Below are 17,573 nucleotides of genomic sequence, written 5' to 3'. Positions count from 1 at the left end.
TAAATGAGGGAAAATCTGTGTCATTTAAAGACATTCTGTTCACGTGAGCAGCTGTCAGTCAGCACCTGTCATCATCCAGACGCACGAAGGAGTGAGTGTCTGAACCAATCACTTTTGTTGGCATTGATCAGCTGACTGATTTAAATACATCTTAACATTCATGAGGTACTTTACATTGACTGTTTATGGTTGAATGTGGGCGTGTAGAGGGTAGAACCTGAGGCGGGACCTCGTGCGCAAACTCTGACGTGTGGCTGTGATTTATAAAGGAAAGGTGCGCAGAAACGTGTGTACGCATGGTTTTATAAATCTGAATTTTTTTTGGCGTACGCCATTTCCGCCTTTTGGCCATACATTCACTTTTAGTATGGTTTCCACGCAATCCTTTATAAATGAGACCCCAGAACTGATTTAGAACATGGGGCTGAGTGTTCCTTAAAGGAATGCTTATTGTGGGCCGCCTCTATCTCCAATAGTTGTGGACTACAATACAGGGCAATATGTTCCAAATTTGATTCCTTTTTTTTGTCCATATCAGATTGTTTCATGACAGTCTGAACATGATATATTTTTTTCTCTAACACACCTGCCTTCTTGATTAGTTTACCTCTTCAGGTTCTGCAGAAGCCTGTTAATCATTCAGTCATTCATTCAAACCAGGTGTGTTGGAGCAGAGAGACAAGTAAAACATGAAGGATAGCGGCCATAGACATCCAGGATTGGACACACCTGATCTAGATGGAACAGAAGGATGAGTTTAATAAAGCTGGGACTGATGATGTAGACTGGAGACACCTGAGCTCAATGACCAATCAGAAACAGGTGCAAAGTGGGCGGGGCAAGCTGACTAAGGGAAAGAGGTTGATGGCATAGGGGGATACTGAGAAAAACTGAAACAAATAAAAAACAAAGGAAATTAATGTACTAACACAAAAAACTATCAAAATCAAAAATATAAAGTTTCCATCTCGTGGTGCATAAAATGCTTTTAAAATAGACTATATTTCTTGCTCCAACTATGTATTGGGGATGATACTCAGGTGCTGACACACCTAATTTTTGCCAAGTATTTGTAAAATTGATTGAAACATGGTGGTTTTTCTATAATGTCAGCTGGTTGTTATCAGTTGCAACTGATTACTAGTGGTGTTCGATGCTGCCAATTTTCTTTCCGATACCGATACCAAGTAAAATGTGGCTGGTATCAGTGATACTGATCCGATACTGATACTATGTGATAACACATATAATGTGTCTGGTAAATCTTAAAAAGTAGTGTTTTTCAAATAACCTCTTTATAAATAATACATGACATAGTAATTATTTGTTTAGCACAATTTTAAATTTTTATTCTAAAGAAATAAAAACATTTTTGAACAGTGAATAAAAGTGAGGAAAAAACATTCTAAAAGTTACTTTGTATATTTTGTAGCATTGTTTGTGGGTTTGCAAGAAGGTCCCTGTGGAGCTAATGCTGTTTGGAGGGCCATGGCATTTGGGAACCCCTCATCTAGAATCTAATTACAGACCGTCAGCCGAAACAGATTTTATGTTAAAATGACCTGCCATACTACTACAGACTGAGTGACTGACTGAACATGTGCCACTGTGCTTATGTATTACTCAAGCGGAAGAAAAAGTAGTTCCCTCCAACCACATATGATTTAGACAAGATTTGAATAGTTTAATCTTTCACTATTTTCCTGTTAATGATATACATTACGTGAAATAACTAAAGTATCAAAGTATCGATATTTTGATTTTAGTATCGATTCTAGAACATAAAGTGCTGGAATCGGTAGTATCGATATTTCAGTATCGATCTGCACATCGCTACTGATTTCCTTTTAAAGTTAGCCCAGTTCAAGATGGCTGCCACATTGAATCAACATTAGCCAACACAAAAATGGCTATAACTCAGTGAATTTACAGACACTGTTCTAAAATTAGGTGTAGCTTACAGTCATTCACAATACAGTGAGTCAAAAGACTCAGGACACCCTTTATTTTAGAAACAAAAGGGAAAATGAAAGATCTGAATACACCAGCAACAGGTGAGGGGGGGCCTAACGTTTAGGCTATCTCCAGAACATGGCTGCCATCTTGAAAGCTACCATATTGGATCAAAATCAAATTTGTCCAAAACGAAGGCAATCATTTAGAAAACCAGAGAAGACTATAGAACTGTCTCAGAAATGGATTATTGCTGTCAGATTTGCAGATTTGTGGTTCAGAAGTTGTCAACAAAGAAGGTTGCAACAACAATTGGGAACTTTGCCTGTGATGCACATCTATTTGACGTGTTCAGTGTGCTGTCTATGGTGCTGAACACAATTCCATCCTCAATTCCCTGTGACAAACAGCAAACGTTTTGAACTGTCCATGTTGGGGTATTCAAAATTTTCCCTTTCATTTCTGAAATAAAAGGGTTTCCTGAGACTTTTGACTCACCCTGTATTTACTCGAACTTCTAACCACTCAGTTGAAATGTCACATCAACGTTTCACCAAAAACTGCCTCAAACTCTTGTGTAAAGGGTGGCGGGTGATATGCATCCATGTCAGATTTGGTAGGCTTTTAACTAATAACAGCAACCATACACACCTGCAGTTATTCTTGATTAAACGTTTTGTTTTTGGTCAGTGACAGAGTGAGCTCACTGATTCCCTCAGACGGTACATCAGGGTTTTTCTTTTTTTTAAATTTTTATTTCAAACACATTTCCCAGATCTTAAAAGTGATCCTATTACAAATCCCTTCAAAACCAGACAACTTCAAAATGAGAAAGTGCAACCCAGACTTTGAGAACAGATAGAGGACGGGCGCCTGGAATAAAGTGGGGAAATGGCGGCCTATCCAGGTCAATCCATCCATCACCGTGCAGTTACTCAGACGGAGGACAGCTCCCTGACAGAGGTCTGAGTGCTTTGGGATTGAGATGGAGGAGCGGGAGAGTTATAGTTACACAATCTTTCTTTAAAGGAACCTTGACAACCTACCTATATGCAGTAAAATATTTTCTGTAAAGTCATTACTTTTTGTCTTCTGTAATAATGTGAAATAATGAAAAGCCTGTTCTTTAATAAGACAGTTTTTTTCCCATTTTTATTAGCATTTTGTACAAACTTCAAGAAGTTGATATCTCAACCATCTCTATTTAGGTTGTGAAGAATTTTAGAAAATATATGCTGAGCTATCAACACTCAGACTCTGATGCTTTTGGAGCAGAATCACAAGCTGGAGGTGATTCTTGCTGAGGGTTGCAGGCTAGCTGTGCTTCCTGAGCTCGCTGGCGGGATGGAATTGACCAGTGGTTCCCAACACTGGTCCTCAAGTAGCCCTATCCAGCATGTTTTCCTTGTTTCCCTGCTCTTCAGCAGGTCTTCAGAAGATTGTTAATTACTCAGTCATTCAAACCAGGTGGTCAAATCAGGGAAACATCTAAAAATCACTGCTTTAAATGTTGACCAAAATATAATATTGACTTAGTTTTATGTTTTTTAGTATTGCCTCTGGAAGCCATTGATTCTTTGCCATTTATTTGTAAGAAAACTCGTGTTCAATAAACTGAAATTGAGGTGATAAACACAGATGTTAAATAAAGTGATTTGTAGAAGGAATGAAAACCATACAACACCAGAATCTGGAATCTGAGTGGTTTATTGCTGCTGCTGCAGACAGGAAACCCACACTGACTATAAAACCGGAAGTTCAAGTATTTATACAGTTATTCAATGCCTTTGCTCGCCCCCTGCTGGTCTACGGCTGAGTCACAGGCATTCAGACAAAATTCTCACCTAATGCATTTCAAGCGGTTATTTATGTGTTGACAAAATGTTTCAGACATGTTGCTAGACCTATTTTAATCAAGACATAATAGATTAAACAATAGATTAACACTGTTATTATTTCAAAAGAGAACTAAGAATATAGTGTTGTGCTTCTAAAATCAGTGCTAACCTACCTAAAACTAAACTAAATTTCTACATATTTGTAAATAATAAATCAGACAACATGTATTAAAGCAGTGATTCTCAACTCTGGTCCTCAAGGACTCCTGTCCTGCATATTTTAGATGTTTCCTTGATTTGACACACCTGGTTTGAATGAATGAGTGATTAACAATCTTCTRAAGACCTGCTGAATAGCAGGGAAACAAGTAAAACATGAAGGATAGGGGTCTTCGTGGACCAGGGTTGGGAACCACTAGAATAGATCTTAGGGAAGTTGCACACACGGTGAGGCGAGAACGACCAACAAATGTGGATGATTGAAATTCACCATTGAGAGGTCCCAGTGAAGACTTTGAAGGCTGACAAAATCAAAAGTGTCGGCCTGTACCAAAACTATTGTGATTATTGGAATCTGGCTCCCGTGTGTTGGCCTTGAGGCCTAGATACTGTGTCTCAAACTGTCCTGATGTTATGTCAACAGACGCTCTGCCCCCACCACCCCCAACTCCCACTCCCGTCTGTGAACTGGTCTGAGAGCTATCAAGTCAACCTGATGAACACTACCTTTTCAGAAACTATGGCTGGGTGGGGCTTCGGGGTACGGTTTCACGGTTTCCTTTTGCAGATGCGTACACACTCACAAACAACACAGCTTCAGATTAGGGTTGGGCATAATCATAGGGTGCAATTAATCGTCAGAAAAACATTAATCGATTACTTTTTGGCACTTGACGTTTAATACGATTAATGCCATCAGTCACAGTCCGCTCGCTGCTCCTCTCTGCTTCAGATATGATGAATGTTAAAAAAAGTTTCTGTAATTTATTTATCTATCAACACAATTCAAAATTTGATGTATAGCCTGAGGTCTAATTTTGACACAATTTGGAACAGACTTTTATGAAGAGCAAATCTTTCCCTGAAATTGGTCATGTGACTAGGACATGAGGGTGTCCAGGGACTCCAGGGGATTAATCATCAAATTAATCGTTATCGGTTAAATACCACAATTAATCATGATTAATTTATTTGCCAATATTGCCCAACCCTAATTCAGATACACGCCTCCTCATACCACCATCTTTGCTGGCTTAAATTTGCCCTACGCAGTGTTTTTTTATTTGTTTGTTTGTTGCAAACTCATATTTTGTCCTTGTTAGGGAAACAGTACAAGATGTTTTTTGTATCCTTCATCTACCCTCATGTTTGATATTTATCTTTTCTAATGCAAGGGTATCGCCTCTTTATGGCTGCAGGACCCCATGCACCTGTTCTCTCTTGTATGTCATTCTTGTTTTTGTTTTTGCCTCTCTCTTATATGGGTTGGTCCAAATGGTAATTTTGCTTTGGGATCAATAAAAGTATTTTGAATAAAGACACAACCTAAATCATTATCCTTAGGTATACAAGCCTGCTGAGAATCTTTAAACCTGACTATAAAGGTGAATACAAAGACGCCATAAGGCATGAATGTGGTCAGAACAGGTTAAAGGAGACCAATAATGGGTCCTAGAATTTTTTATGGTATGTCTGTGGGCTATCCAGACCATGTTCATTCAATTTAATGCACAAAATAATTCTCAGATAATAAAATTTTCCATTTTCTAGTTCTGCCTGCTCTGACTTCCGTTCAGAAGAGCTGTTTATGTTAATGAGCTCTGTTGGTAACGCCCTCCAAAAATCTGTTGACATTAACTCCGCCCTCCAAAGCCAGAATTTATGTTAGCATGGCTAATAATAGCAGAAGCTCCGTTGTACAACCATATGAGACCCAGAAGCAGAGTCGTGGTCGCAGCTTCTTTCTTTCTTTTTTCTCTCCCTCCTCTGCTCTGCGCTCACTCTGCATGCTGTTACCAGAGCAGGGAGCAGCAGCGGTCAAAATACCTCAGAAACTTGAACAAATAGGCTTTAACAAGGCTTTAATAAGCTAAACAATAGAGGTACATGAGAAAATGTGTTCATAACGAACGAAAATAAATAAATAACCAAATTGTGTCCATGCCGGTCTCAAACCCTGGTCTCCCACTCTCTGGTCCAACACTCTACCCATTGCCCCATTGGAGGCTTGTTGTGAAATGAGCTACACATTACACAACAACACGGTGACGGCTTTTTATACTGAGGAGGTGTAGTCTCACCCGGGGGTTGCTAGGTAAGGGGCTGAACTCAGGTTCTGGTGGGTTTTCGTACGGCTTGTGACATCACAAAATGATGGAAGTATAAAACTTGTCGTTAATATACATTAAAAATACATTTACTTACAGTAAATATGCCCCTGGGTGCATTTTTTTGGTCCTAGGACTGTTTTTTTAAGAAGTACATACCCAAATTTGAGTAAAAAAAAAACCTTTTAAAAAGGGAATTTTGCGTAATAGGTCCCCTTTAAATATTTCACTTTACGTGTAATGGATGTATGTAATAGAAGAGTTTCACTTTCTGAACTGACTGGCAAAAACTTTTTTTTTTGAGATGCATCTGTACATTTGCTTGTTTTGTCACTGGTTCTAACAGGTACACCACACTTTTTAAAAGGATGTCTTTATTGATGGGTAGTGATTTTTTTTTTTCAAATTTTAAGTACAGTAAAATGGGCAAATCTGAAGAAAATTTAGATTTTTTTATACCAACAAAAGCTTTTTTCCTAAAAAGTGCTTTATCCATTTGAGTGCTTTTATCAACAGAACACCTACCACTGACATGCCTCCTGAAGAGAGAAATGTTACAAGCAAATGTAAAAAAAAAAATTCAAAAGAAATTAGCAGCAGGACATGTATGAACAGCTGTAAGCTGGTCTTAAGTCTGTAGAGGTGGCTGGTAGGTGGAACTGACTGGACCAAACTGGAAGGTTGAATATTCAAAGAAAAATCCAATAAGTAACATACAAATAGGGTAAAAACACTTGGAAATAGAATAAATTTACCATTTTATATTAACAAAAACAATCATGTATTTAAAACCCTATTTAATAGGTTGCACATTAGAGATGCCACAAATCTGAAATGTCTGATTAGTTTCCTTGAAATAAAGAGTATTATGAATGATTCAGTCCATTTTATTATAGCATTATCAAAAGATGTCATTTACTCACCCGTATGTGTCCTCTGGTGTGCCTTTAAGTGGGAGCTCTTGGTGTACACCTTCCTGCAGCCATTAAACTGGCAACGGTGGATCCTCTTCTTGTTCTCCGGTAGATCTCCGACCATGCACGCTGCCCCCTCCTCTTCGTCCTTCACCTGGACAGGAAGTGCATGTCCTGCCACCAGCTGGGCGGCGCTGAGACCCACCTTCCTGGCCACCAGCTTCAAAGTCAGCGTCCCATCAGCCGTGGCCGTGAGCGTCTGGTTGGGTTTGTTGAGGTGTCGGCCCAGTTCCGGTGAAGACGGGGGCGTCAGGGAGGTAACGGCGCTCAGCTGAGCCTGGTGGACCCCTTCGAGCCCCTCTGCGTTTTCAGGCTCCTGTCCCTTGGGTTTCAGGTCCCTCGTCATTGGTACGGAGGGCGGTACACTCTGCCGCGCGTGGCACAGGATCACCGGAGGTGGACTCAGTGGCTCCGGAAGGTGGGGCAGGCCCGGGAGCAGGGAATCCGTCAGGTCTTCCTCGCCATCCTCCTTTAGGTAGGCTGGAGTAAGGAGGCCATCAAGATCCTGGTCAAAAAGCTCCGAGAGACGTTTAGGCTCTGTCTGCAGATAACGCTCCAGTTCCAGACATGTCTACGGGAGAGAAAACATTCATTTTAGATTCATTTCAGGCACATTCGCACCTATATGCACTTCAGATTTCTTACATCCCACCGAACACCTTCAACAGTCATTAGATCATCTGCAACGTCTTTACACGCTGAGGAAGGAAAATCTGTAAGATGCCATCTTCTCACCAGGTAGGCAGCCACTCTGCACTGCTGTCAAACGCAAGGATAGTCACCAAGACGGCCTATTAAACGCTGATTGATTGCCACCCGCTGCAGCAGGGAACCACAGAGAGGCGAGAGAAAGTCCTAAACAGCACCAAACTCCTATCAGGAAGCATTTTTATGGCGCTTGGACGAGCCATGTGTGTGCCACTTTTCACTGAGCTGAGATAGGAAGATTTATTCAGCTGTAGTTATGGTCCGCTTCGTCCCCATTACTCCAAACACCTCTCCCTGCAGAGAGCAAATAAAAGGCTGCATCCCTTATTTGTGTGAACTGGCATCCTGAGAAGTCTATTACTTTCCTACAAGCTGGCAAGGTTCTGAGCAGCGAGGCGCCGGTGCGTGGGGGGGGGGGGGGGGGGGGACGCTCTGTGTCCAAGGATGAAGCTATTATGTCTGAACGGGCGACGCCAGTTTGATCCCGAGGATCACCGTGTTTTTCGCTTGTAGCCACTAACGCTTTTTGACAGCTGAGATGGAGGCTAGCGGCTCCGCTGGGTGCGTGCAACTCGCCACTTCATTTGTGTGTAAATAGGCACCGACAGACAGAGCAGCGAGCTCCATTATCAGGAATAAGGTTGCACAGACTAAACACATCAGAGACATTTACAATCTTTACAACTCCTCTCTTTCCTTGTTTGCACCTTTGCTAAAAATAGGCCGCCGTCTGTTGCTAAGGGAGTGCGATTTCTCCTCTAAGCCATTTCTTTCTAGGAACAACAAAAAAATGTTTGAGTGTGCACAGTGTTTGTAATGAAATCAAATTAAAAAGCTGCTCAGGACTGTTTCTACCATGAGAAGAGAAGATAACGAGCCGTGCCGTTTTCCTTTTTGCCGTACACCTCCATGCCCGCATTTTCCTGTGATGGTTTTAGGAAAACAACTTCTCCCACATCACGGTTTCTCAAAAGCCTTTACTGCTTCTTTGTTGGCTTTAGACAATGAGTTTCGAATTAAAAAGCGAGGAATTTCTTTCGCCTTTATTCCTATTTCAGAGCATAATTAGGTATTAAAAGTGTGGAGACGCGATAAGTGTGTGAAGCCTTGACTGTGTAGAAAAACACGCATCTGTTCAAAGAATAATCGTCAATACCTTTTAACCCCTCAACTGACCCTTCTCATCACTCTTTTACTTTTTGCCATTCTGCTTCGCCATAGATCGATATCCAGAATTCAGCTATTTCTTCTGTTCTTTGCTTCTGCCCCCCCCCCCMCCCCCCATCTACCTAGGTGAGTACTAATTATCTTCTAAAACCAGCCCGTTGAAGGAGACTTTATTCAGTGAAATGCTGAGGGCTGCAAACCCAAAATGTGTGTGTGTGAGGTAGTTCAAGGGAGCAGAAAAGAGGATAGAAGCAGATAAGTGAAAGGAAGGCTGGCAAAGAAGAGAGGGGAGACGAGGGGATGGAAGGACAAGTAGGCAGAGGAGAGCGAAGGCAGGTCTTGACTTCATTTTCACTGCGGGGAGGGGGTCGAATCCTTTTTTTGGAAGTGTGACATTTGGCATAACAAGATCCTGTCAGCGGGCAAGCTGCAGGCCTCACACGCAGGAAAAAGAGGGCTTGTACAGGGTAAATGTTAGGCTGCGACCAACAGAGACATGCTAGTTGTACGCACTGACGTACAGCATACTTGCGAGGAGGCGAGCATGGTGAATGAAAGAGACTCTGGGTGGGGTAGGTGGCGGTATGACAGGTTTATTGTGCGCTCTTCTCTTCCACTTGTGTTTCTTCATCTTTTTCCTGTCAACCCACACCCCCCCACCATCCCCCACCATTATCCACCTTTCTCTTCCTGCCTCCTCCTCCCCTAGGTGGTGACATTAACATTATTGAAGAGAAGGTCATGCAGCTGATCAGCGGTTCCTGTGAGCTCAATGTGCGTAATTATGCAAGTTTGACTGCACACGCACATAACTGGGCGAGTGCACAATGTGTGTGTGATTATGGAGTGCTTCTGCAAACACCTACGTGCATGCATAAACATGTCTTTTTGCTGGTCTTGTGGTAACGAGTGGGCAAAGGGAAAGAGAGTGTGTGTGAGGGGGGCAAGAAATTAGGTGCCAGAAACACGGCACAATGGCGACGATAAAGGAATTGCACATGGCTTAAGTCTATTTGGACAGACGCCGATCTGGAGAGACACCATTGATTGGCCGCGCACAAAGCCAGGGTCCATTTCCTAAAGGGCTTTTGGGATGAGTTCTTTATGCCAGCCAAGATAAGCTGAGACAATCCAGTGGCTGCTTCAGCAGCTCCACTTCCTCCATTAGAAAAGGAAATGTCCTTTGTGGTATTGGCTCAAAAAATGATTTATGTTAAAGCATTGGCAAACATGATCATCTCAATGAAATGAGTGTGTAAAATAAAGATTTTAGCTCCGATAGATGTTATTCTGTTTTACTGCAAAGAACCATAACAGTAGAGTTTCATGAAGAGTTTAGGGGTTCTTTTTAAGTAAAGTTCTTAAAACCTTTTGGTAAATAACCTTTTGAATATTAGGAGTTTTTTAACATCAAGCAACATATGTGGTTGTAGCTCAAAAGCTTTCAAATATGATATTACCAAGATTGCCTTAAGTTTGTGGTCCTGATTTAAACTATAACTATAGCTACATGACAATCTTGAGACTTTAAAATAGCATTTCACCAACCAATGAGTGATGTTGAGTTGGCCATGTCTGTCTTATATCGAATCCTTGGAAATGAACTTTAGACCCCTAAATTTTCAAAAATACTTTGAACTTGCATACTGCCAGAATTATTTTGGAACATATAGTAGTGTCCTGATACCGGTACTGGTATCAGCATCTGGCCCAATACCAGGATTTTCACAAGTACTTGTACTCGTACAAAACTCCTCGATACCAATACTGGCACAGATACTAATATCAATATGCCACTGAATGTGTTACAGTTTACATTTCAAGTCCGATGTTTCTCAGTTCCATGTTTAAAATAGTTATAAAAGTTGAAAGAAAATGTAATGTATTTTTAATTTATTTTTGAATTCTGCTACACTTAATATGTTGTATATTTGAAAAAAAAAAACTGTTATTGAGATAACCCAGTATATACTGAACAGATATTGTTTGCATATGTCTTGATAAAAACTGAGCAAATCTAACACTCTGTCCGCACTATTGCAATTTTTAAAGGAAATCTGCTGTGCTTGTAACTACCATTCACATCCACACACAAATTGAGTTTTTAGGTGGAAGAAAACCAAGGAAATTTTTTTTACCAGTTTGCTTCATTCAAATCCTGTTAAACACAAATGGGTAATAACTGGGAGGAAATTACTGTAATTTCCATATTATGCTAAAAACCTGAATACTTTTAGACACAATTTTGTGCAAAACTGGAGATTTTTTGCAACACATCTGCAATCATAAGGACGTTTCTTTATATTAAAATGCCACATTTATTTCTAAAGCATTTTGTTGATGAGGTTTATTGTTACAAAAGTAGTAGCGTCTTTTTGCTTTTCATATTTTTTGCATAAATAAACTGTGTTGGTCACCCTTCACTTCTGTTTGTAGTTTAATGACTGGATAAGCAATTAAATAGGAAAAAAGAGCATGTGAACTTGAAATCAGCTGAACAAAAAAATCTGTTTTTTTCCTGAAAAGTTGCGCATTTGATAAAGACTAAATGTGCAAATAGGTACGACATTGTGTAGCCTGTCTTTATTGCAACAAGAAAATTAGACTGGAAAACAGCCCTGGTTTAAACTGTTGAAGCACATTTTCCACAGCTGAACTGTGAATGAATAAAGTTAAAAGATGCTAGAATTTTTCATTGACAATTTAGAACAAAAAATTGTTAAAATCCTGACTCATGATCCTACTGTTTTGTATAAATTAAGACCCTAAAAGTGATCTAAACTTTATTTGAGACAATGTTTTAATACAGCTGGCTGTATTAAAACCCCATCTAGTGATCAGTGGGTAGAGTTGTCTCCAGTTTTAACACGGTTAGTTGTTCATTCCCTAGAATAAAAGACGACAATATTTCTGACTCCCTTTATTTTGCTGAAGCAATTATAGTTGCAATCTCTGACCAAGTATAAATGCAGGCCAGAGGTTAAATCTGGACCACTTATTGCGCCATCAAAGCATGTGATTAAACACTCAGTTTAAGTTGTCACAAATGCCTCATCACCTCAAAAGCACTTTAGTTTTATAGGACAATCAAATTTTTGACGACCATTGATTGAGACTTCTTTCAACATGACCAATCAGAAGAATACCTCTGACAGCAAAATGGGTCGTGAGCCTTTTTTTATCAGCTTTTACTTGTCGAGGCAGAAAAAATGTAAGTAATAAATTTAATTATGATCATTTAAGTGCAGCAATTAGCCATGTGACGCACAAGACTCCAGCTTCACAAACCGGGAGCAAATAAAATCATCCATCCATCCATCCATCCATCCATCCATTTTCTGTTCACGCTTCTTCCTTTTCAGGGTCACGTGGGTCACTGGTGCCCATATCCAGCAGTCACAGTGCGAGGGGCGGGGTACACCCTGGACAGGTCGCAAGTCCATAACAGGGACACACATAGAGACAAAGGAGACAAACAACCATTCACTCTCTCACTCACACCTAGGGATAATTTAGAGTTATCAATTAACCTAACAGTCATGTTTTTGGTCTGTGGGAGGAAGCAGGAGTGCCTGGAGAAAACCCACACATGCACGGAGAGAACATGCAAACTCTACCCAGAAAGGTCTCCGGACCGGGATTTGAACCGGTGACCTTCTTGCTGAGAGGCATCAGCTCTACCAACTGAGCCACCAAAGAAATAAAATGAAAATAAAATCAGTGACCATTAATTTTGTTAAACACACCAGAACCAACCGGATTGTGACACATCAAAATGTCAAAGACTAAAGGTCTAAAAAGATAGATCAAGAAATATTTAGTTGCATGAAACCTAGTTTGACCTTTATGTCAATCAGCAGCCAGTTGTTTGGCTATGTCATGTATTTGAATGAGCAGAGTTATACACATTTAAGTCAGAGTTGAGACTGACTGATGTTCACGTGAGGCAGGAAAACCAATGAGGTGCATTGAATAGACTTTTCTTGGTTGCAGCCATACTGTTCAGTGTGAGGACAAGCTGGTGAAGCTGAATGTGGTAGCCGTGACATTTTAAATTTAGGTCAGCACATCAGTGAAACTCAGTTTGATATGGACAACCGTTAATTTGATTTTATAAAAATGCTTATCGGTAAATATTATCACATCAGGTAAAAACGTGTAGCCAAGGTACACGCCTGCAGTGAATGATGTTTCTAATAGGCAGAAGCTAACAAATGAAAAATAAATATTTCTGCAGTTCTACTCAGAATTCTAGCCATGATAAATCATTGCTCAGTGGTCAATCTTCTGAAGCCTGCATGACGCCTGTAGCCAATATACCTCAGTGAGGGAAACCCACTTTATTTCTTACATTCATGGGCTACAATAAATGATGCAGTAAAGATACAGCAGCCTCCGTTTGTTGTTTTTAAAACAGTTGGGACAGCCAGAGTCATTTCTGACAAAAACTGAAGGACTGAATTCAGCAACATTGAAGGAAATTGCTGATTATTTTCAGTTGTGACTTCAGTTCGCTGTTGTTCAGCTCTGGAAACAGTTGACCACTGAACAGTTTCCCTGTATTTGGATGAAAGCATTCCACCAAATATTGATTTCTGAACTCTTCCTGAGTTAAAACATTAATGTTGTTGTTTCTAATACTTGTTTCTAGAACCTGTTTTCTGTGCATTATCTGAGGTCTGAAAGCACTGCATCTTTGCCATCATTTGGACCATTTCTCACTTTCTGTAAATAAATACATTTTTGCTTGGAATTTCTGAGACATGTTGTCAGTTCATTGAATAAAATAATGTTCATTTTACTCAAAAGAGTAAAGAGTAAAATTATAGAGACTGATCATTTTAGTGGTCTCTCAATTTTTTTCCAAAGCTGTATGACCAATCAGAACGAGGCTGGATCATGACAAGTTTGGAAAATCTTCAGTATGAAGGCAATCGTGATGCTGCTAGGTGTTTAGTTGTTGGAATTGTAGCCGAAGCATGAGGCTATGCTTTCAAATTTTGATGATGCAGCCAAGTTGGTGCATGCAAGCCTCATGCCATAAATACTCCATCATTACTGCCACCGCACTGCTCCTAGTGTTAGATCCTAGTGTTAAGAGGTACGACTCAAAGTTGGACCTAAACTACTAAAACCTCATTATAGAATATAACAAGATGTTCCCACATAGCAGAGAGGTGTGGGACAGATCTGGTGTCAATCTGGCACTGCTGGCGTGGCAAGCGGTTTATCAACCAGATGTGGGCCAGGTCTGGCAATGATTGCACTGTTTTTAAGATGGTGATCCACAACTGGCCTGGCTGGGACAGACAATAAAGTTATTCTATTCTATTCTAGTTTGGTTTACATGGCGTTGGCCACCAACCACATCGGCCACCAAAAGGATGTCTGTGATGGTTAGTGCATTGTGTGGGCCAGAAATGGGCCAGACAAATTTGGCAATGTGGTGATGCTCTAATGTGTCGAACTCGAGACCCATGGGCAAAAAGTGGCTCAACACATTTTATGTGGTCTGCGAGAGCTTCATATATCTATTAATGTTTTTAAAATAAGTATATGCTGCTTTAAAGGCAGCATTGATCATAAACTATATCTCCCAAAATTGATTATTTTGGTCGCAAAATGACAGCATCTCACCACTAGGTGGTGGTGCGCAGGGTTCAAAAGTAGCCATTGCTCCACCATAGCAATGAGATGAGAAAAGTGATGTTTTGTATTTAGTGGTAGTTGAACACAAAATGCTGAAGTTAATTACAACTGGCCTTTTGACGGCCACCACAATGCTCACGTGGCCCTTTGTGAAAATGAGGCTGACACCTCTTCTCTACAAGACTGAACATTTATAGATAAACGTAGCATTGGAACTGGAAATGAGAATCAAGTGCAAAGGCAGTTCATTGCTTTTAAAATCTGATTTCATGGCACTTGGATTAAAATTATGTGAATACTTGTGATCCACACAGTTGTTTGTGATACTGATTGTTCTCATTGATACAGTATTAGGGGTGCAGGGTAGTTATCGGCCCGATAGTTATCGGCTCGATATCAGGGAATTATGACATCATACTTATCGGTCCGATATCATAACAAACAGAACCGATAATATATGTACATGTTTGCCAGCGAGGCGATGAAAGGGCGTGTTTATTTTTATCCGTTTTGGTCAAGCCGCTTCCCGTCCGACACGACCCGAGCAACGTTCAAGTTGCGTCGGAATAAACAACTTTCTCACTAGAAAAATAATTAGAATACTCAGTGCTGAAAAACAACTAGTCATTTTAAGATTTATTTATATTATTTTCCCAATTAACCCTGAATGTTACACAAAATTTATAATTATAAACATCGGAACAACTAATCCCAATTTGAGAACATGTAAAATCCATTACCTCCTGAATGCAGCACAGGGTCCGTCTGATAAAATGCTAACAACAAGCTAGCGTTCAAGAACTCGTCAGGACTTAAATCATTCCTGAGGCTTTTGACAAATCCAATAAAACTGCCGGAGAGGACGCAGATCTCAAGAACTTTAACGATGAAAATGATGACAACCAGCCGTTCACCCTCGCTAAAGACCGGAGCTTTTATCTCCTTGTTAACCACGGTTTATAATAACAATCTGCTGCTCTCTCTGTGTCTTCCCATAAGTATGATGCAGACGTAATGCATTCACATTTTGATTGACAGGTGATCATTTCTGCACTATTATCTCAGAAGCATGTTTCAGGTAGAAAAATGTTTGAAATCATATATTAATAATAATAAAAAACAAATGTACTTTGAATCTAACTTGTGTTCGAGCATCATCTGTTTTGAACTTGTGGAATGACTTTTTCTCTTTTGTTTAAATCGGAGATCAGTGTTTAAGGTCTTTTATAATTAATGTGCCTTATTTAAAAAGATGGGAAAGATTTGAGAAATTCGTTTGATATATTATAAGAAATGTTTGTTTGCTAAGAGTTTATTTCAAATGGTAAAATTGACAGTGTCATTTGGTTTTGGTGTTTATTTACGTTATGATCTTACCCATTTTTGACTAGTCTTATCTCTTGGCACATTATCGGTTATTATCGATTATCGGCCATTAGAAGGAGAAAGTTATCGGTTATCAGTATCAGTTCTTAAAATGAGTTATCGTGCATCCCTAATTGATATAAAAATGAGGATGTATTTTCACTTCATCCTGCAACCCTACAGTACTCATAAATAAACATGTCCAATTGCTAGATAAAAATATGTTTTAGCTGATCTTTATTCTTCATCTAAGCTATATTTGAACCAAAACATATACATAATTTAACAGAAAATGCTAGATAAGGCCTATAAATGTTTAGAGATGTATTGCGCTCACATACACAAACCCTGAATCAAATACGAAGAAAATGCCTCAGAATAGAGAGGCTTACAAAACAACCATGCATGATAAATATTCACTGATCACAAGACACTATCAGAAAGTTAAGCAGTATGCGAAACAAACTTGATTTCCATCTCCACACTTCTCCTCCTGCCATCTCTTCCTCTCCTCCCTTCTTTCAAAGGGCCCTCTTCCCTGGCAGCTGATCCTCTCTCCCTCCACGTCCCCCCCCCATCACATTTGGCCCGCACCGTACCGCCTGCCATCACCATCAAAGCGCATGCTGCCTCCCAACTGTTAGCGCCCCGCTACGTGGCTAATAAAAAAAAGCCCGGGTTATAAATATGAACAGAGGAGCATGCATATGCCCTAAAGGAAGGCTCAAAACACCACTAAACAGATAAATGTAATGGGGTGGATACGGCTCATTAATTTCAGGATGATCATGTTTGGATTTTACAGATGTCGTGATGGAGACAAGGTGCTATGAATAAGATTCAGCACTCATGCTAGCAGGGTTAAAAAGAGCAGGACTAAGGGTCCCGGAGCTTGGAGCGCGGGGGGATGCCCCACTATTGTTAAACGCATGGCGTTGGGGGTGGGATGCTGTCACATCTTTTAAGAGAAGACCTATGATTCCCTGCAGCACCTTCTTTGTGGGGTTGCATAATTTTGCATAAATGGATTTTTTTTCCTGTGCGACCAAACAGGCACAAAATAAAACATTTTTACCAATGATTTACATAAACTTTGTTGTTTATGCAGTGGCGGGCCGTGGATTTTACACCTTGGCCTTAATAGGTGCAGGAATAGGTGCAGGGACGGACCTGGCGGCTGCAGAGATAACAGAGTCTGCAAAGGCAGAAAGAGCAGGGAGGGCAGGATGAGGACAGGCTGCCAGCTCTGAGACTTCATGAGTTTGAAGCCAACTTTTTGAAAACATCTATAAGATTGTCCTATCTGGCCCTGTATCCATGCAATATGGGAGAAAATCCATATAATTTACAAACAAGCCATACATATTGGCACATCACGGCTACAAAAACCACCAATAATACACAGAAATTCAGAATATCATACAGTTGCACCACAGACAGGTGTCTCAGCAGCACCACAGACAGGTGTCTCAGCTGCACCACAGACAGGTGTCTCAGCAGCACCACAGACAGGTGTCTCAGCAGCACCACAGACAGGTGTCTCAGCAGCACCACAGACAGGTGTCTCAGCAGCACCACAGACAGGTGTCTCT

General features: G+C 40.4%; 1 protein-coding gene across 1 annotated transcript in view; it reads right to left on the bottom strand.

Annotated features, from left to right (window-relative positions):
• Nucleotides 1-17,573, bottom strand: part of LOC106536344 (Krueppel-like factor 7) — a 34,387-nt gene that overhangs the window by 15,951 nt on the left and 863 nt on the right. Inside the window, exon 2 of the mRNA XM_014033596.1 lies at nt 7,042-7,663. Coding sequence (XP_013889050.1) covers nt 7,042-7,663 — 622 coding nt within the window. The remainder of the gene's footprint in view (nt 1-7,041; nt 7,664-17,573) is intronic.

This window comes from Austrofundulus limnaeus, unplaced genomic scaffold (genome assembly GCF_001266775.1).
Source record: "Austrofundulus limnaeus strain Quisiro unplaced genomic scaffold, Austrofundulus_limnaeus-1.0 Scaffold1781, whole genome shotgun sequence".
Lineage (NCBI taxonomy): Eukaryota > Metazoa > Chordata > Actinopteri > Cyprinodontiformes > Rivulidae > Austrofundulus > Austrofundulus limnaeus.
Note: the sequence above shows the minus strand (reverse complement) of the source record. Positions and strands in the feature narration are given on the sequence as shown.